The following is a 20,955-nucleotide window of genomic DNA, read 5'->3' on the forward strand; positions in this document are numbered from 1 at the left end:
AGTTGTTCAAAAAGAGACCTGAATTTGGTTCCCAGCATCTTCAATGAGTGACCCACAACCCCCCGTAACCCAGCTCTAAGGGATCCAACACCCTCTTTTGGTCTCCGTGGGCACCTACCCTTGTGCCATTTACTCACACAGATATATATATAAAATCAAATCCCTTTTTTGACATTAAAAAAAAGTAAGGAAGAAAGAGAATACATTAAGTAGAGGAAAAGAGAAACTACAGACACAGAAAAAATATTTGCAAACCACATATTCAAAAGAGCTCCAGTACTTATAATATGCTAAAAAAAAAAATCTTAAAAATCAACAAAAAGTAAACAATCAAACTAAGACTTGGAAAAGACAGCAGGAAATATTTCATTGAAGAAAGAACACAAATAGCAAGTTATCACATGAAAATGAATTCAGTACCACAGCCCTGAAGGTTATACAAATTAAAACCACAATAAGATAACACTTCGAATTTATCAGAAAGCCCCGCAAACTGAAAAGTAGTGATGACATTAGATGCTGGAGAGCATGGAGAAAATCGTTCCTTCATTGCTGTTGGGAAAGTTAAAGAACATATCCATTCTAGAGAAAAGTTTGGCCATTAAAAAGTAGTGATGGCATGCAACTAGATGGTTCAGCGATATGTCTGTAGCATTCACCCCAGAGGGATGACATGGGTTTATACAGAAACCAATACATAACCTCCATAACAGAAAACCTGGAAACCACCCAGATGTCCTGGAATGGATACGTGAATAAACAGATGGTGGTACGCCCATACATGAGAATGCTAGGAATACTATACAACCACCAAAAGAACAAACTATTGATTTATGCTATGACTTGGATAAATTACCAAACATTACTGAGAAGGATGGGCTTTTTGCACACATAGCTGATAAATCCAGCTATTCCGGAGGCTGAGGCAGGATGGCAAATTTAAGGCTGGCCTGGGCTACGCAGTAAGTTCAAGGCCTGTCTGGGTAACTTTCAAGAGCCTGGCTTGAAATAAAAAGTATAAAATAGGGCTGGGTTGTAGCTCAGTGATAGGACACTTGCCTACTAGAGAAAGGCCCTAGTTCAGTCTCCAACGCCATCTTTAAAAAAGTTACTGAGTAAAAAATTGTGAAGCTTTCTAACAAGTGTAGAAGTGGGGAACATTGAGGGTGTCTGCCAGGGGTTACAGAGGAGAGAAAAGAATTGGGTATGGCTAAAAAAGGGATGGGGGGCAGGGGACACATTTGCAGGGATAGAAACACTCCCTATGGTGACTTTGAGTTGCCAATATCCTGTACTGTGACTTTGCAAGGGACTCAGATTGTCTCTGCATTAAACCATCCACTTGTGTGTGGATCTACAAACAGCCAAATAAGAGGTGTAAATTCAAAAGTTTGATAAAAATCCAGGCATGATTAGCACTTGAGAGGTAGAAAAAAGCAGATCTTTGTGAGAGCAAGCCCAGCCTGGTCTACATAGCCAGTTCCAGGACAGCTAGGGCTACATTGAGAAACCCTGTCTCAAAATAAAAAGAAAGCTCTGCAGTGGTGACTTTAATCCTGGAGGCAAAGGCAGGCAGATCTCTGAGTTTGAGGCCAGCCTGCTCTACAGAGTGAGTTCCAGGAAGGTCAGGGCTACACACAGAGAAACCCTGTCTCAAAAAAAAAAAAAAAAAAAAAAAAAAAAAGATAGATAAAAGGCAATTAGATTTGGTAGCACAGTAGGAAGAGGGTAGATTGGGTAAAAATTTTGAGAGTGAGAGAATCCCACTTCAAGAAGATGTTTCTTAAATTTCATTATATTATTATGATGATTAATTTTGAAATTCAGAGGATTGAACCTAGGGCAAGTTCTCCACCACTGAGTTCTATACCCTCACCTCAGCTCTCTTGGTTTTTGTTTGTTTGTTTTTTGAGGCAGGGTTCCACTAGTCATCCAGGCTGGCCTTAGACTCACCAGCCTCCTGCCTCAGCATGCGATTATAGGCATGTGCCACCAGCCCAGGCTTAGAGGTCTCTTTGTTGCAGAAACTCGTTTTTTCTTTGTGGCCGTACAACTCCTCCAAGTGTCTGGGGATGAAAGCAGTTCACTGTGATGACTCGAGGGCTGAGGACTTTATGAGCTGCTGTTTTGAAGTAAAGCAGGTGGGGTCAAGTTTGGAAGACCATGGCTAATATTAGCAGTGCATTAAAGATTTTCCTTAAGGCACCATGTGAGCCAAAGCTAATGCTTCTGTGGGCAATGACCCCTAGGTGACTTTCGCTGAAAGTAGCAGTGACCCAGGGAAGGGCTGTGAGCAGGGCCCAGCCCCCATACTCTACACGCCCCCCACCCCCCAATGCTCCAAGCCTTGTTCCTGAGGTTTCCCTGTCCCAGGCCTGATCCTCTGTCCACTGCCACTCTCCAAGCAGTCTGGTGGGGAGATAGGCACTGTGAGGAGGCCCCTGCTTCACACTATCTCTCTGGAGGTGCCAGGGAGTCTGGGGGAACCAGGGTTCTGCTCTGTGTCTGGGAATAGCAGCTGCCATGAGGGCCTGGCTTCTGGCTCCTGGGGGTCAAAGGGCAGCATTCTCAGTCTTTCCTTGGGCCCACTTCCTGTTTGAGAGAGGAAGAAGAAAGATCCCTGGCAGGACTTTTCCTGCTGGGCTGGCTCCTGGGGACAGATTTCCCGGAGTGTCTGCAGCGTTGTGGGGGTGGGGTGAGCTGCCCCTTTCACCTGGGAGCCCAGAGGGGACCTGGAGCCTCTCATACCCCACCACCAAGCAGTGAGGCCTGGGGAGGCAAAGACTCAGGCTCTGAGCTCTGGCTCCCAGCATCTCTGGCTCCCAGCAGTGTGGTCTCCAGAGACCTTCCTGACCAGATCACACAGAGATAAAGTGCAGCTCTCCACTCTGAACAGGGAGCCTTTTTATGGCTCAATGTAACTTCTCTTTGTGCTAGGCTGAACCCTGGCCCTCCTGCACACCCCTGAGTACAGGAAGCTCACTATCTGCCTGTGAGGGCAACCCTAACATCTACAGAGCCTGTCAGGAAGGCAGGATCCCTGGATTCCTTCTGACTTGAGGAAATTTAAGTGTCTGTTGCTGTGACTCCAATACCCATTTCCTTCAAATTCTATATAAATCTGCTAATTAAGTTTGGAAATTAGATATCAAAAATAAAATTACCCTCTGGGTGTGGTGGCACATGCTATAACCCTAATACTTGAAGACTGAGGGAAGGGGTTGAGTTCAAAGGACAGTCTGGGCTGCATAGTTTCCTGCTAGCTAGACCCTACCTCAAATAACAACCAAAAAGGAGGGTTTCCGATTTCCTGTGAGTAAATCTGTCAATCACCTAATCCTGCAGCAACCAGCTCTTTACTGTGCTGGCAAATCCTGCTGCCCACGGTAGACCTCCGAGAACTTTAACATAGCTTTGAGTTACAAAATTTATTATTACTATTGTTATTAGTGTGTGCATCTGTAGAGGTCCGAGGACTTTTTTTTTTCTTTTGGTTTTTCAAGACAGTGTTTTGCTACATACCTGTCTGTCCTGGAATGAGCTCTGTAGACCAGGCTGGCCTTGAACTCACAGAGATCGCCTGCCTCTGCCTCCCGGGTGCTGGGATGCACCACCACCTGCTGGGGTCGGAGGACTTTATGGAGTTCATTCTCTCTCCCCATCTTTATGTGGGTTCCAAGGATGGAGCCCAGGCTGTCAGGTGTGTGTGACAAGGGCTTTACCCAGTGAACCGTGGAACACTGAGTTACAGATGGAAACCCTGAGGCTCACAGAGGGTGAGGGATGCCCCCGAGGTAGTAGTCAGTAAAGGAAAGAGCACAGAGTTGAGCCCACGAGGGTCTGGAACTGAGGCCTCTTCCTGTCCAGATCAGACAGGCAACACTTCATTTTTTCCCCCGACAGGCTGGACACCAGATCCTTCAGCCACCTAGGTGCTCATTCATCCACTCAATCCTCGACTCTAGTTCAATGTTAGGTGCAGGCGATGCTGACCCACCATGCTTCCTTCCCAAATCTCCTGCAATTTCAGGACTCAGCCCTGAGAGCTTGAACTCCATTTATTACAAAAGTTTGAGTTCATGGTATCTTATTATGAATAGCCCCTGCCAGACCACCATGCCTCCCTCAACATGGTCCATAAAGTCCTATGCAGGTGGGGTCTTCAGACCTGGGCGTTGGCTGTCCTGTGTTTATAAAATCCAGCGGTCCAAGCAACCCTGGGCATATATACAATATACATATCCAACAGGCTCCCCTTCAATGGGGTGTGAGTAGGTGAGATCACTGCCTTCCTGGGAGAGAAGGAAGTGGTCCGCAGCAGGGGATGGGACCCAAGGAGTGAAGAAGGCATGGACGGCTGCACAATTCCAATGGTTTGAGTGGACGGCTCTAGGCCACCTGGATCTGTAGGTCCTCATCTTCATCTAGGTCGCTGGTTCCATCTCCGGCTTCCTCAGTGCCAAATCGGGTACTGCGGATCTTCCCGAAAAGGGGGGCATTCTGCTGCTGCCTGCGGAGCCTGAGGGGTGGGGGTAACGGGTCAGAGCAGGGATCATGGTGCATCTGCGTTGGTAGTGGCTACAATTCCAGCTGCAATGCACCCTGGGGTACCTGTGCTCATATGGGGGAATGCTACTGCCACTCCATTTATATGCAAGGAAACGGAAGCCCGAGGAAGTGAAATGACTTGCCTAAAGTCACTCAGACAGGAGCTAGTGGGGTTGTCCTCTGAGCTGCAGCACCAGCTCTGGGGTAGCTGGTGGACTTAGAGAGAAGTGACTGAGATGGGGTTGGTCCCTCACAGGGACCCAAGAGACCAAGGAATAGGGTGTGGAGCACATGACATGGGTAATGTCCGCTCAGCCCTAGTTCCACACATTACGATTTCCAAAGGCAAAATGTGCTAGACAAACTGCCCATACAACAGGAGGAGGTGGAGAAAACGCACTGCCCCCAACAAGGCAGTTGCTCCGGGTATCTTCCTGGAAGGCATGAATTATTAACGAGGCAGGGAGGGGGCGTGAGTGCGGCTCCATTACTGCACAGTGATTTAGTGCGTTGTCTCGGAACATTAAAGCAAGAAAAGTTACAAACTAAAACGAGGCAGTAATCCTGGGTGGCCCTGCCCACCCCGGACAGAGGTGCTGGGGAGGCTGAGCAGAGCCAGGTCTGCCCATTTTGGGAGTTTATGGCTCCCCAGGAATGTGGCTGAGACTTCTGGAAAGCCCCAGGCTGAGTGAGTGGCTATTGAGGGAGGAGGGGGGGAGTGTGCAGGGTTGGACCGTGTGGAACTGGGCATTCAATAAGCCTGACTTACATCAGTGCCTGGGCCCTGCATAAGTTTCAGGTGTCACTCCAGGCTATAGGGAAACTGAGACTCTGTTGATTACACCACATAGCCGTGAGGCTTGGCTCCAAAGCTTCTTCCAACCACAAGCTCTCAGTACACAGTAGCACTAAGTAGATGCTCAATAAGCCCATTGCTGATAACCAGGAGATCGATCACACCAGGCCACCCGCTACTGGGCAGTCATTGAAGGACTTTCCTTGGGTCTTCCTGGCCTGGGGGGAAAGAGCGCCCCCTTCTTTGCCTCACAGCAGGCTCTGGACATAGTATCTATCTAGCCCACACCTAAGTTCCCTTCTAGGAGAGGCAATGTTGAGTGGCCAATCAGTGCAATAGTGACTCAGCATTTGTTGGTCCAGACTCTTCCCCAAGAATTCTCATGCAGCCCAGGCTAGCCTCCATTCCCTATGTCGCTGAGGATGACCTTGAACTTCTGATCTGCCTCCACCTCGAGTATGGGCATCACACCCATGTAATCCCATGTTCAGTGTATGTGGTGCTGGGAATCAAATCCAGGTGTAGTATATTTGCAGCAAGCTACTGAGCTGCATCCCCAGCCAGGTGCAAATGACATCACAGCATCTGTTGGTTCTTTTAAAAGATCCAACAAGCTCTCTTCCACAGTGACAGATCTCCCTTTTCTTTTACAGAGGGGGCGCTGGCCACGAGGGTTCAGGGTCCTGAGGGCACCCAGCCTTTCCCCTACCCTGGCTGCAGGACCCGGGTCCCTCTACCCACAGGTAAGAAGTCAGGTATGGATGGGTGTGGCCACACTGGCCACATGCTCTTGGGGCTTCCCAGCTATGACTCTGGAGGGCTCTGCCTGAAGTGCTTTGGCATGTCTAGGTGGTCACAGAAGTGAGACATGTATGGAGGAGGCAGGATTTAGAGTGTGGGGACAGTGGGGTGGGGATAGAAGAGGTGGCGGTGTGCCAAGTGGGTGGACCCAAGCACCTCTCCACTTCCTTCAGGGGCTGAGGCTTCCTGCTACAACCGAGAGACTTGGCCTGGCATTCCCAGCCCTTCAACCTTTCACATTCCTACTGACCCTGGGGTCACCCATCCCCAAGACCCCGGGACTCCCAGCATCACTGGCCCTGGCCAGAGCCTGGCCTCCTTGGCAGCCCTCCATGTACTCACACCACCAGCCAGTCCACCCGAAGGAGACAATTCTAGAGCCCACAGCTGGGATGTCTTCCTGCAGCCACTCCCCACCGGCTTCCTGGCCCTGGCCCTGGCCCTTCCTGTGCAGAGGGGACAGGATTCTGGCCCCAGGAGCTCTTCCTTCTTGGTCTTCCCCTCCGGCTCTCTTGAGAGTTCTGGCCCTTGCCATGTGCATTCAGGGTCCTCCCCCAACAGAGCACCCCTGCCTACCTGGACTGCAGGTGCTCCAGCTGCACCTGGAGGTTCTCACTCAGCTCTGTCTGCTCATCCAGGGACCGCTGTAGCTTCCGGGCCTGGTTGTGGGCCTCATCCAGCTGGGGCGAGCAGGACAGAGAACAGGAAGGAGGGTCACCTTGGGCAGAGGCTGCCTGCCTCAGCCATGTCCCTTGTTCTGCTCTGTTCTGTGCCGGGTTTCCAGCTCTGGTTCCAAAGGCTTGCTCCCCAGGACCACTTCCATTCTGTTCTCTATCACTGTAGGTCACCAGCCTCCAAATCTACCCAGCATGCATCAAATCTAGCCAGCATACCCACCTACACAACTCCCTGGCCACATAGCCATCCCCACCTGCTTCTCATGAGACGCCCTTCGTTCCCTGTCCATTCACCCACCGAGCCATCAATCTGTGCGCCCACCATCTATCAGCCACCTGTAACTCATTCATCCTCTTCACTGTCCATCCATCTGTCTAGTCCTCTGTGCACGTGGAAGCCTCTGGCCTTCTACCTAACCATCTACACCTCCATCCACCTCACGTCCTCACTCACCTCATCCACCTTCCTTCCCCTCCGCCTGCCCTCGCCTGCTCACTGCCGCAGGTGCCAGGCCCCAGCACATAGTGGCTCAGGTGGGCATATGGCCCACGCCTCTCGGGCCTGGTGGTACTTGCCTCATCCTCAGCCTGGGCAAGCTCCTTTTTGAGCTCTTCCACCCGAAGCCGCAGCTTCTTCACCTCCGTCTCGTGCTGCTCCACACGCCGATTGGCATGTGCCAGCTCTGCCACCTTCTCTTGAAACTGCTTCTTGAGCTTGCCATGCAAGTGCTTCAGATCTGCCAGCTCCTAGAGGGGCGGGGGAGGCTCCGGTCACAGGCCCACTCAGGGAGGGCCATGGGGCGGCAGTCAGCCAGGAGGGCCTGGCATCTCCTCTACAGGAATGTCACACTTGCTACTGAATGTTAAGGTTTAGCGATCAACTGGAGGCTGGCAGTGCCACCTAGTGAGGTGAGCAGGCCGGGTGGGTGATTCAGTGGCTCCACTTGATGTATTAACTGCAAGGAGCCAGGAGGGTGTCCAGTGGGCTGAGGAGCTTCAGGTCAGGATCTGGGCAAGCAATGAGGTTTACAGACAAGCCTGTGGTGTTAAATTCTAAGTCTGGGGATGAGCTGGACTGTGGAGTAGGTGTGCATGCGGCACAGGAAGAGAGCTGAGGTCAAAGTGGGACACACAGGAAGAGAGATGGCCCCCTCCTCTGGGGTGTTTCGGTTCCCATCCATGGGAGGGGGGCGGTCAGCCCTGTCTTTACTGTCTCCTTCACCTGCTCCAGGGTCCGGCTGTCTACCTCCCTTGCCGCCTTGGGAACGGCAGGGGCTCCCCACCCTCTGTCCCACCACCACCTTCCACCTGGCAGCTGCCCATCCCACCTCTGCCTACTGCTCTTACAACATGGCCCACAGTTACTGCTTCCTCTACCTGGGCCCCCATCACACCCATCCAGAGTCCTCACTCTACCCTCTGCAAGGTCAGTTTAGCACCAGTTAACTTCTGCTCTTCCTGGAGACCTCAGCTCAAAGTCATCACCGCCCAGGAAGACCTGACTGTACCTGATGGAGAGAGCAATCTGTCCCTCTAAGCCATCAGATTCATGAACGAGGTGGACACATCTGTCTGCTCATTGCTGTCACGACCACAGAGTAGGTGTGCTACATGTAGCTACTATAATTACCAACTGCTTTATCTAATAAATGCAATTATACATTGAGTATCTTTTATCTGAAGTGCCTAGGCTCAAAAGTAGTTTGGTTTTCTTTCTTTTTTTTTTTTAAATGGAGTCTCATGTAACCCAGGCTGACACTGAATTCTCTTTATAGGCAAGGATGACTTTGAACTTCTGATCCTCTTGCCTTTACCTCCTGGGCGCTGGGACTACGGGTGTGAGGCATCACACTCGTTACGTGGTGCTGGGGATGGGACCCAGGGCTTGTGCAAGCTTGGCAAGTACTTTACCAAATTATCTTCAGCCTAGATTTCAGAACTTTTGGACTTTCGGGGCATTCACATATACATCATGTGATCTCTTGGGGATGGGACCTGTGTCTAAATATAGAATCCATTAGTTTCACGTATGTCATTAGGGCCTGATTGCAATTTTCTATAGCATTTTTATCGCCCTCGAATTTTGACTGGGACCTACCACACCTAAGTGTGAGATTTTCTGCTCAAAGTTAGGGGTTTGGGAGCCTTTTGGATGTCTGGTTTGGGGATCAGGAGGCTCAGCCTGTACTGCGGTTACCCACATGCAGGACATACAGTAAGTGTGTTGATTAGCTGGATGGGGCCCTGGGCATCACTCCCTGCCCACCTTGTTCTTCTCAAAGAGAGCGGCCTGGCTGGCCCTCAGGTCACAGTCCAGGGCACTGGCATTCTGCCGCCGTCTGCGGGCCAGGGCCTCCTCCAGGTCCCCAACCTGTGCCCGGAGTTTCTTGTTCTCCCTCTCCAGGCCCAGCTTTTCCGTCTCCAGCCTCTCTCTGCGGCCCCACTCAGATGCATTCTCTGCCTGAAGCCTTTCCATCTGCAATAGCGGGAGACGCAGTGAGCCTCCTGGGGGACAGGGGTGGAGAGACAAGCTAGAAGAACCCCCCCATCTTGAAGCCAAAAATGGCACCAGGAAGCAGATCCAGCTGCAGCAGCTATAATTATGCTGGGCTTTTTTTTCACGGTGTTCAGGATGTGGGGGCGCTTCTGGGTTTTGTGTGGGAAAGGGGGTGCCTCCTGAAGGCTAGGTCCCTGGAGTGTGGCTGGCCCCACACAGCGCACAGCACAGGCTGCTGTCTTTTTCCCACTGATTGCTCAACAGATCCCCTGAACTCCTGAGCCCCAGGAGCCCTCCCTTCTAGCAGTCACTCACCTCACCCCTCAGCTCAGCCATCTTGCGATCCATGCTAGAGCGCGCGCCCAGCTCATCCTCCAGATCTTCAGACATGCGGCCCAATTCATCCTGGTGTGTTTCCTTTAGGATGCTGAGCTGCAGAGACATCACCCAACCTGGTCATGAGGACCACCAGGATATATCCCAGAAGTAGTGCCAGAGGTGAGCACCAGCCAGGGTAACGGGGCCCCAGGGACCCAGAGTAGGCTGAATCTGGCCACTCTGTGCTTCAGATGTCTGTCACCTCCTACCTCACCACAGTCTGCCTTTTGGTGCCTGCACCTGACTGGGTCAGCACACTGTCCACCATGGGAATCAAGAGTGAACTTTAACAAAGCCAATTCAACCCTCCACACCGCCCCCAACACACACACCAACACCCCTGTGAGGGCTTCTTGGTGCCTTTAGGTAGAACCCAACTCCTGCGTGCTCCCAAAGTCTTACACTATCATGCTCCTGTGTGCTCCTCCCATCCACCTGGCCTCTTCCCACTGCCCACAAGACTGCAAGTCTAGGAGGCAGAGAACTTGCCAGCCTTGCCCACGGCTCTCAACATACACTGGTGGCTTAAACACCAGTGTACATGTGTAGACATAGGAGCTGCTGTGGGCACTTCTCCAAGCTGCTGCTCCACACAAGCACACAGTGAGCTCGAAGACAATACCGTGGAAGGAAGCCAGGCCCAAGAGGATATTCTAATCAACTACGCTGGTGCTCCATTAGTGTCTTTCTAGCAACTACACTTAGAAGTCTGAATAGTGTGGGGCCAGGTTCCTGGACCCCAAAAGAAGGAAGATTCAAGTAGGCAGGGAGGGGGCTGGGATTCTTTTAGGAGCTTGAATAGATTCCTAGGGAAGACCAGGTTTGGGCAACCTTCCTATGTGAGTCCCTGGTCTTTGACCTCTGTGACCCAGAGGATCTGGTAAGGCTTTCCCAGGATAGCTCCGCCCCCTGGTGGCCATATGCAATCTGTACAGGAGGCAGAAGCCGCAGCCAACATCTCAACCTCAATTGCCTCGCTGCTGAGATGGGAATGTGAGGTCACAGCTCTTGACTGACGAGGCTTCTGTTTGACCTGATCTACACTGGATAAATGTCACACCTGACCCCTCCATTCTAGTCTGGTCACAAACCCTCTGAAATTTATCCCATCAATCCTACCTCTGATGAGATTCTCCAGCCACACTAGCCTTCGCTGTGTCCTGCACACACCAGGTGTCTGTCTATTCCAGGACTGCTGCTGAGCACCCAGATCCCCTATCTTCTCAAGAATGACTTCACCCTTTTAGGTCTCACTTCAAAGAGCATCTTGTAGGGAGTGGAGCAGAGATGTTGAGACAGGGTCTCACCTTGTATCTAAATTGGCCTGGAACTCAAGGCAATCCTCCTGTCTTAGCCTCCCAAGTGACCTTCCACACCCAGCTCAGTTGTCATCTTATAGAGGCCCTCCTTGGCCTATCACCCTGTCTCCTTCATGATGTTTTGTTTTTGTCTGTTTGTATTTTGAGACAGGGTTTCTTTGTGTAGCCCTGGCTGTCCCGCTGACCTCGGGCTCAGAGACCCGCCTGCCTCGGCCCCTCTTCATGCTGCTATGATGCCTTCTCAACACACAGACCTTACCTGCTAGGCTACCATCATCTCCCTGCCTGCCTGGTACTCAGAACTATGGCAGAGTGAAGGAATTCCACCCTAACCTGTCCGCAAGGCCGGAACTCCAGAGCATGCGGCTGCCACCACCAGGAGCTCCCCCCCCCCCCCCTGCCCCCGGCATCGCCCCCCAAGCCTGCAGCCTTACTTGCTTGAGCATCTCCTGCTTGGTCTTGCTCAGCTCCTCATATTTAATCTTCCACTGGCTGAGCTCCCCCTCCAGCTTCTCGATGTTTCTGCTCAGAGCCAGTTTGTCCCTGGAGAGGGGAATGGGCGAGCACACAGGCTTTGTTAGACTCTTTTCGTTTTGACTTCATGTTTCAGGGGGTGGACTAGCTTGATTTTGTTGTCGTTGTTTAAAAAGGAGACTGTATTCTCCCACATTCTGTGGCTAGAAGTCCCAGATGAGGTGTGGGCAGGGGAGGCGGTCAGGAAGAAGTCATTTCTTCTTCTCCCCAGGTCCTGCTGGTTATTGGCCCCTTTGGCTTTCCTTAGCCAAAGATGCAATGGCGCCCATAGAGGTACTGCTCCAATTCATCACAGGGTGTGTTTTCTTCCTCCCTCCCTTCTACCCCCCCCCATGGGACCCCTAGGGTCTGTACATGCCAGGTAAGGACTCTACCACTGAGACAACCCCTCTTTCCCAAGCCCTTATGTTGATTTTTTTAAAAAGTAAAACCGTACGTGAGAACCAAATAAATAATCTATATGCTTATTTCCTGGTCACCAGAGCGACCGAATATTCACGAACATCAGGTCATACCCTCCAAGTGCCAGCAACAAAGTCCCTGATGACCTCCATATTCTAAATCCATTGGTCAGCTAAGTGCTCAGGCCAGCCACCCACTCTCCTGTTAAACAGTGTCTCTTGGCTCCTCCTCCCCGAAAACGGCTCCCTCTCCTCACCCCCACCCCCTCTCCTCTAGCCAGCCTCTGAACCTGACAGAGCCCGGACTCCATGCCATAACCTTCTCCTTGCCCACCCACTTCGGATTCCCAGATTCCTGGCTTTCAAGGTCACCTGTTCATTGATGACCCCTACCTTTTTACCTCTAGCCCAGACTTGTCTGGACCTCCAGACCCATCCACTCACAAATTGTCATCTTCCTGTGCCAAGCACAGCTTGCTAGCTTCCTTTCCTGTCCTGCTTTCCCTGAGCCTGCTACCCTCTCTGCCACCAGAGGTAAGCCTAAGGTCCCCACAGACCACACAGTGAGGTCAAGGTCAGCCTGGGTTCAGGTACTGAGGCTCTGCTTTGAGAATAAAGGATGAGGGATGGAGAGGGCCCAGAGGTAAAAGTACTTGCTGCTCTTACAGAGGACCCAGGTTTGGTTCCCAGCATCCAAAATGGCAGTTTATGACCATCCATAATTCCAGTTCCGGGGGATCCAATGCTCTATTCTGGACCCCATGGGCACCAGACACTCACACAGTACACATGAATACACACATACACACAAATCACTCACACACTCTTTTTTTTTTTTTTTTTTTAAAAGTCAGAGTTTCTCAGTGTAACTGCCCTGGCTGTCCTGGAACTCACGCTGTAGACCAGGCTGGCCTCCAACTCACAAAGATCCGCCTGCTTCCGCCTCCCTAATGTTGGGATTAAAAGTATGCGCCGACACCGCCACCACCACTCAGCCAAGAAGGCACACATAAAATAAATTGAAAAAAAAAAATCTTTATAAACAAACAACAACCAAAGACACTGTAGTGGGTTTGCTGATTTAAAATCTTAGATTGTAGTGCTGGAGACTTAGCTCAACGGCAGAGCGCTTGCCTAGTATAAAGCCCTGGATTCAGTCCTCATCTGGCAGGGGCTGGGGCGGGGTTGAGGGGGGGGGGAATGACAAGAAAGACCAAAACAAAACAACCCCAAACCCCACCCCAAGGTAAGAAAATCTGAGCTTGAGCCTCAACAGACTTGTGGGAAGCTCCAGGCCCCACCTTCCCCTCAGGACTCACTCTCTTTCCTTGAGTAGCACCTTCTGGGATTCATCCAGCCGTAGCCGAAGGGCAGTCACCTTGGAGGCATCCTCCTCTGTACCGGCTGTGTCTTCCCAGGGCAGGCGGTTGCGATCCTGGCGGCAGGCCCGAGAGCCCCCAGCTGCCACACTGCAGGCGTCCCAGCAGCCCTCAGGCTCCTCTGGTCTGCTCTTCAGCAGGCTCTCAACGAGGTCCAGCTCCTGTGGGGACCAAGGTAAGGACTGCACCCGGCCCAGGGCCTCGCCCTGGCCACCATCCTCATGGCCACCTCAGGCCCTGCTCTGGCGTTTGCTAAGGGACCCGGGGCAGGGGAAACAGTGCATCCGGGCCCTGGTTTCTTTGGTCGGTTACTTCATTCTCCTTCTCCCTTCACATCCTGGAAGTACACTGCCAGCCACCAGGTTTCCTATATCCTGGGAGGGCCCCGTCACCCCACGTACGCAAACACTGGGTGAAATAGTCGGAACAGATGCGAAGTGGGGATTCCCACTATGGCTTATGATTCTAATTCAGGGGCAAACACGGTCACAGGGAGATCGGTGGCTCTGAGGACTTGTGGAGCACTGACCTCCCATCCTCCTGACCTTAGGTGGTCCAGGTGGGGCACTCTGGTTGCCACCTGGGACAGACGGAAATACCAGAACGTTGGATCACAGAACAGAGTGCCTGGGCTGGTGTGCAAACTCAGACTGCAGACCTGAGACTCCCTAAACTGTCCCTGCAGACTCCGGGGCTATGACAACAACCAAACAAGCCAGCAAGAAGAGCATGAAGCCCTGGAACCCACCCAGCCATAGGGAGAAGGATAGGCCAGAGAGGAGGGTGTCAGCTAAGAGTCTCAATGCTAGGATCTGGTCTCCTGGGGACCAAAGCCCAGGCCTTGCCTGTGTGGCCTGCCCTTCACCACCATCCTGCTCCAGCTATACCATTCACCCACTGGAGCACACTCAGCAGCTGGAGTAGTGACACACACTTTGGTTCTCCCTGTCTCGGGGGCTGCTGCAGGGACTGAGTAGATAATGTATCTATAGGCACGGAATGGTGGGTACAGTGACCACCACTCCCCAGGCCAGGCAGGTCTCCAGTCTACCAACTTTTGCAATAACCACCACCAACTATGGATTCTGGCCCTTCCCACAGCTGATCTGTATGCCTCCTCTCAGTCTCTGCTAACTAACCTCTTCGGTGAAAGCCTTTCTGACACCCTTTCCAAAGGCCTGGCTTGGGAACCAGAGGGCCAGCTGCCTTCAGAATAGAAAGAATGTGAGCCAACTCGGACTACTAATCTAAGCCGAGTCCACGGATCTCTCCTGTGCTTGGCATGGAACACTCTTTGATTTTGATGACTTCTAAGGTGTGTGTGGGGGTGAATGGGCCACCAGAACATGGAGCTCTCCAATTCAAGGTGATCTCTATGCGCCCTCTCCACCGCCACCGTGTGGGGCTGACAGACACCTCTCTGGAGACCAGATCCTTACTAGCTTTTTTTCACTGCTCCCTTCCACCCGTGCCCCTGTGCAAGGCTAGCCCGAATGCCAGCCTTCTTCCAAGCCGTGTAGCTGGGCGGGCGCACCTGGCTACCAGGCGGCCTCTCCGCCCCGACGTCACGCACAGGCTCATGCTCGCGCTCAGGCTCCAGGCCGTCGTGTGTCTTGTCCACGGTGCCATGCGCTCCCCGCAGCCGGGCCAGCTCGCGGCCGCGCGCCTCGCACTCTCCCTGAGCCTCCTGGCGCTCGCGGCGCGCGCCCGCCAACTCCTTGGTGAGTGTGTCCAGGCGCTGGCGCAGCTGGCGCACCTCCTCGCGGGCACGGTTGCGCTCGGCGCGCACCTTGCTCCACTTCTCCCGCCAGTTCGCCGTGCAGTCGGACCACCAGCGCATCGTCTTCTCCATCTGCGCGGCTCGCGCGCGCGCCTCCTCCAGCTCCCGCAGCCGCAGCTCCTCGCGACTCTCCCAGTCGCCGTCGGCCAGCAGGACAGGGGCGGGCAGGGGGAGCGCGGGTGGCGGCCCCGGTGACGGCGTGCCGCTGGGCGGCGTGGGTGGCAGCGAGTCGGCCGGGCCCATGCGATCGGGGGACGGGCTACCCAGGATGGTAAGCAGGCTGCTCTTGGACAGCTGCGGGGACTCGGCCAGCCGCGGGCTCGGGCCGTGGCTCATAGTGAGGCTGGGCGGGCCCTGGGTGCGAACTTGCCCAGGCTCAAGGACGATGCCGGGATGAGAGACCTACATGGTACCACTATGTGTGATGGACGCCTCGACCCACTGCTCTCTAGGATACCCGTCTGGGACGCCTCTTCAGACCTGCGGGAGAACACAACCATTACTGGGCTGTGACCACCACCGTCACCCTCTGTGCTAACTCAAGGGTCGAACAAGGCAGTACTGGCAGAAGCAGGAGGAGGGAGGTGTGTTTCAGAGTGGCCCCAAGGAGGCTCCAACTCTCCTCATCCCTTCAACGCTGCTGATCTGAATCCTAGATTGTAAGCCACAGGGCCTTTCTGGGCTTCCGCTTCTCCCCCTGTACAGGGTGCAGGGTAAGGAAGCCCTGGATACCTTTATCGGGATGTGCTTTGGTTCACCTGGACCCTTGCTTAATAAACAATTAGCAGTTCCATGGCCTGGGGTGTTTGGCAGGTATACAGCAAAGACTACAATTCAGAAGTCCATGTTTGGGGCACGTGGGTAGTCAAGTAACCTCTGAGCTGTCTCAAGTCTCCCAGCCTCCCCAGCCCCTCCATGGAAAGCCATTAATGAGCCCTCTCCTACTGAGCTATGTCCCCAAGCCCATGTCACCCTCATTACTTAGAATTCCATACATGTCTCAACCCCAAAGACACTGTGTAGACAGTCACCAGACAGCCACAAGGACCCTGGCTCTAGTTCCTGACAGGCAATGTGCCTTTTCTGACTCAGTGTCTCGGCCTGTGTGATGAGTTGGTAGCCTTGGCGCCCACACGCATCTAGCATTTTCTGCACACACAGACACATCTGGGAACATACAACGAGCAATCCTACCCACACAAAACAGGGATAAATGACACATACAGTCAGAGAAGGGCCCATGGGCACACAGCTATACAAACAGATACCGATACGCTGTATACATGCACCGGCACATAGCAGGCCCCCAAAGAGACACACTCCAAAGAGAACTCTGCACACACACACTCCGTCTTCCCCATTTTCCCTGGCCCAGTTCCATCAGAACAGCCCTAAAAGAAACAATACAAGCATCTGCAGGGGAGAGGAGAGGAGCGGGGTTGGCAGGATGCCCATGTACCAGCCCTGAAGTCCGGTCTTCCCACCGCCTTTCAGTAGAAGTGTGGCAGTGGGGGCTGCTGCCACATCCACTGCCTCGGAGCTGCCAGGCCTGGCACAGGGCTCTGCCTGGCTTAGAGAAGTCTCCAACTGGCCCCTTCCAGAAATTTGAAGCCCATGGCACAGGAGCAAGGCAGACATTATCCAGGCCCCTAATGGCTTCCAGGTTGGGGCCGCCAAAGTCAGTCCTGGCCCCTCTGGGTGGGGGAAAGGTAGGAACAGTGGGGCAAGGAGGCTCTGAACACCTTCTGCCTTTCTCCTCAGGCCCAGAACAGGTATGCACACGCATGGGGGAAGAGGTGGAGCACTCCACCCCACCCCCACAAGCACACCTGTGCAGACCCCCCTGTGCAGCTGGCCTCTGCCTAGCAACACTTCCCCATCCCCACCCCACTCACATAACAAGCCTTGGAAACACTCAAGTAGCTGTGGCAACCCAGGTACACACAGGCCCTGCTCATGCTTCATGCTATAGTCAAACAGGGCCCAGCTGCCTGTCACTTGCCCCTTCCTCCCCAGATTCAGTGCCTTTTTCCTTTGGTGACATTATGGGGGGTGGGCTGCCACTGCACTCCAAGGAGCAGCTCAGGCTGGGGACAGCCCCCATAGGCCCAGAGTGTTCCTGTCTTCATCCCTTCTAAAGCCAGCCAGCCCATGCTTCCAACTCAGGTGCCATTACTAGGAAATGCCGACATGCCCTGTCCCATCCCACAGCCATACCTGGCCAGTGACCTCTCTCACAGCATTGCCTTCCACTCTGGAGGGACATCTGTGCCACTTACAGTTTATAAGACAGGTTCTGCACACAGTACTTGCCTAGAGTTGGCTAGCAGGACGGAGGATGTAGCGCTGTACCATATAGCCTCACATCTGAGCCAAGCAGCAGAATTGAGCAGGTTGCAGAGCTCCTGAACCCCAGCCATAACTTGGTCCCTGCCTGGTCCAGGAAACAAGGACACTTTGACTGGACACCCACTGCAGGCTACAGATTCAGTGCTGCCCACAGAAAGTGAGCAGTGTCTTCTTCACAGACTGGTTGGGAACATCTCCCCCTCTTCTTGTCTCCATCTACAAACTCCAACATATCCTTCAAGACTCACCTGCATCACCCCCTCGCCTGAGAAGACTTTCCTAACCCCTGGATATTTCATGCTCACTTTCTGATACACTAGAACCTCCTTGTTTTGGGGAATGAACATACTGTGAAACTTTCAAAGGCTTCTTGGTCTTGTTGGCTATCTAACAGGGCTGAGCGGCAGTAGATGCTGTGTGAATGTTTCCTGAGCCTATGGAGGGTGGGCAAAGCTCCTCTTAGGGGGTCTCCCTGTGATCAGACAGTTTGGGAGAGTTGTGTGGTCCTAAAAATCAGAAGTCAGTTTTCAGCCAGGTGCTGATACAGGTAGGTGTCTAAGCCCACCTGTGGTCAAGGTCAGAGTCAGACGTCTGAGCTCTTGCTTGATGAAGTCTCTTTGATTAGGGGGAGGAGGGAGATAGTCAACTTTGTATTCTGTCCTCAGTGTTTGGTTGGTTCTCTCAGTACCCATGGAGGGGAATGAGCAACACTAAGCCCTGGATGCGGGCCAGCTGAGGGGATGGGGAACCCAGGACCTCCACAACTCAGACTCCTTCCATGTCCTCTTAGAATCTTTCAGGTGGACTCTGCCCAGGGCCACAGGCCTAGCTGTGGGTAGGAATTAGAGCCCAGTAGGAAACCGCAGGGGGACTGCCTGATTGGATAAGTGCAGGGCCCAAGGCTGGTCAGCCCGCAGACTGTGGGCGTCTGTCCCTCTGACCACGGATACTGAGAGAGCCCAGCGTACAGCTGCTGGACCTCCAGGAGAGAAACGGAGGAGTCGGGGAGAGGAAGGCAGGCTAAGTCTTCATGCTGGAACAGAACCCAGGTATCCCTATATTGAACCGAGGAGGCACAAAAACATCCTAAATCACAGATTCCAATTATTTTCCTTACAGTTTGGTCAACTGAGGCCTAGGTAGACAGCAGCTCGCCTCTCATGGTACAGCATGCTAGCAGTAAACAGAGCTAGAAGAGTGGAATTGGATGCCTCTGAGACTGGGCCATGACTACCTGAAGAGCACCATGCCCCTGGGAGCGCCTACTGGGGGATCTTCAGACATTAGGCCCACCAAACAAATGTGGCTTGGATAAGGGAAAGTGGACGTCTTCGTTGGCACCACCGACTCCAGCCCCGGGGCTCTGAGCAGCTCTTGGGATCGCACATTCGTATAGAACAGACGTTAATCCTAGCTAAGCTATTTGATATGCCATGTGGTATGTGCAGGTCCCTGGTCTCAGAGCCTGTTTCCCCATATAGAATCGAGAGGCGCCAACAAGATTCTTAATACCTCCAGCAGGTAGGCGACTCCGTGCCAATAAGAACCAATCCAACTTCCACAAAAGTTCAGGGAACCGGCCGAATAAGGGACATATCTCACCTACACAGACGGAAGCCGTGGGATGGGGAAGAGGCTTGCAGACTTCACCCCAGCACTACCAGGGCAGTGGGCTGCTGGGGCCCCCTCCCTCCTCCCTTCTCTTAGCACCGAGCCCTTGCTCCACCTGTCCCCATTACTTCCCGAAGTTAGTTTTCTGCTTTCCAGGGCCCAGGGCAGCCTTAGTCCCTCCTCGGTCGCCCCTTCCCGGGCTACCAGCCCCGCTCCCCCTAGCGGCTGGCGGGGGTGCGGGGGTCCGGTGCTGCAAGGCGCAGTCCCGCCTACCCCACCGCTTGGCTTCCATTGGCAGTGGCGAGAGTCTGGGCGGGGAGCCGTGCTCTGATTGGCCAGTGCCACCCGTCCGTCCAGCACTCGCCATGGTGACCACGTTGGGTCCCCCGGGAGAGTTCCACATTCCGCCCCCGCCCGCCGCCCCTCCCGGCCCAGCCGGCATTCCACGGGCGCCCCCTCCCCCACTGTCCCGCCGAGGGACCCGGGCTCCGCCGGGGCGGGAGCGGGCTGGGGGACCCCAAGAGGGGTCTAGAAAGTTGGACTCAGAGTTTGGGCTTCGTCGGGCCCCGCCCCACCGCCCGACCCCGCAGCAAAGCTCTTCCTTTGCGTGAGAGGCTCGGGGCCGCAGCAAATCCCCCCGGCCGTCGTGACCTCCCGCGCCGCGATCCCGGCTCACCTCGAGCGGGGGCCGGGATTCCGGACGTCCGAGATGCCGCGCAGGGTGGAGAGGGCGCGGGGCTGGCTGCGGCGGCCGTCGGGAGGCCGGGGGAGGGCCGCCCAGTCTCCTCCTCCCGCCGGGGGAGGGGAAGGGGAGCGGGCGGGGGCCCCGCGTGGGGCGCGGCCTGCGGCGGGCTGGGGCCAGCCCGCGGGACCCCCGCTGGCCCACCCAAGCGTGGGGTCTCCCACGCAGGTTCCGCGACCTCGGCTTTCCCGCCATCTACGGACTGGAGTGGGCACCAAGGGCCCACGGGGAGCGTTACCAAGTCCTCGCTTTGGTTAACTGCATCCTTTCCAGTGCCAGTTGTCACCGACTGGATCTGGGCCAAAGAGTCCATGTCCTCAACGGGCCTCAATTTCCCTTATTTGTACAACCTAAGCGACCTCAGGCCTATAACGGAGCGTGATGGGGACCCACCCATACTGTGGAGTTTTTTCCCTCTGGTGTGCAATGGTGCTTGGCAGAGCCCTCTTACCCCCTTGCGCACAGACCATTAGGGGCTAACTCTCTCCTGGGGGTAGAGGGTCTGCAGTCTTGTCAAGGGAAGAGGAAGATTAGGATGGTGTCCCTCCACCACATCCTGCCGAGAGGTCGATCTGTCTTACAGACAGGACCAAAAGTCACAGATATGTCTGGGCAGCTAGGCTGCGTTGATTATTGTCTAGAAGATAAATTATGAAGATAAATAAGTCATACCTTTTGATTAAGAATGTTTCAATTCTAATTATGGTCAATGTGCTTAGTAGTTTGTGAAAAATGAATCAAGTACTGAGTGTTGAAGACGCTTTTTCTTACGACGTTGAGCAGTAGCATCCTTCCCAGCTGATTTGCTGTAAGATTTTTTTTTTTAAACAAAAGTTATCAGGGCTAGCCAGCTGTGGTGGTGCACACCTTTAATCCCAACAATCGGGACCTTTAATCCCAGCATCTGGGAAGTAGAGGCGGCCAGATCTCTGAGTTCGAGGCCAGCCTGTACTACCTACATAGTACAAGACAGCCAGGACTATTGTAGAGAAACTCTAGCTTACAAAACAAACAAGCAAACAGGGGCTCCCTTGGAAACAAGGATCAGAGGTCAGAAGAGGGGGGTCAGCTAACTCCATATCATAACTGGAGTTATGATAGTTGTGAGCCACCATGTGGGTGCTGTGAACCAAACTGGGGGTG

The 20,955-nt window shown here is 53.7% G+C and overlaps 1 protein-coding gene across 2 annotated transcripts; it reads right to left on the reverse strand.

Moving 5' to 3' along the window:
• Positions 1-4,081: 4,081 nt before the first annotated feature.
• Ccdc102a (coiled-coil domain containing 102A) lies at positions 4,082-19,835 on the reverse strand. 2 transcript variants are annotated; one of them, XM_036188322.1, is made up of 9 exons: positions 19,747-19,835; positions 14,865-15,590; positions 13,271-13,491; positions 11,451-11,559; positions 9,635-9,751; positions 9,089-9,298; positions 7,399-7,569; positions 6,722-6,825; positions 4,082-4,519 (listed from the first exon to the last, which is right to left on the reverse strand). In XM_036188322.1, exons 2-9 carry the CDS (start codon positions 15,444-15,446, stop codon positions 4,390-4,392), a joined length of 1,644 nt encoding a protein of 547 aa, XP_036044215.1. In that variant the 5' UTR covers positions 15,447-15,590; positions 19,747-19,835; the 3' UTR covers positions 4,082-4,389. The 2 variants fall into 2 exon arrangements, with proteins under 2 accessions (XP_036044215.1, XP_036044216.1); XM_036188323.1 differs by lacking the exon at positions 19,747-19,835 and adding an exon at positions 19,062-19,100.
• Between the last annotated feature and the right edge of the window lie 1,120 nt (positions 19,836-20,955).

The sequence above is a fragment of the Onychomys torridus genome, chromosome 5 (assembly GCF_903995425.1).
Source record: "Onychomys torridus chromosome 5, mOncTor1.1, whole genome shotgun sequence".
Classification (NCBI taxonomy): domain Eukaryota; kingdom Metazoa; phylum Chordata; class Mammalia; order Rodentia; family Cricetidae; genus Onychomys; species Onychomys torridus.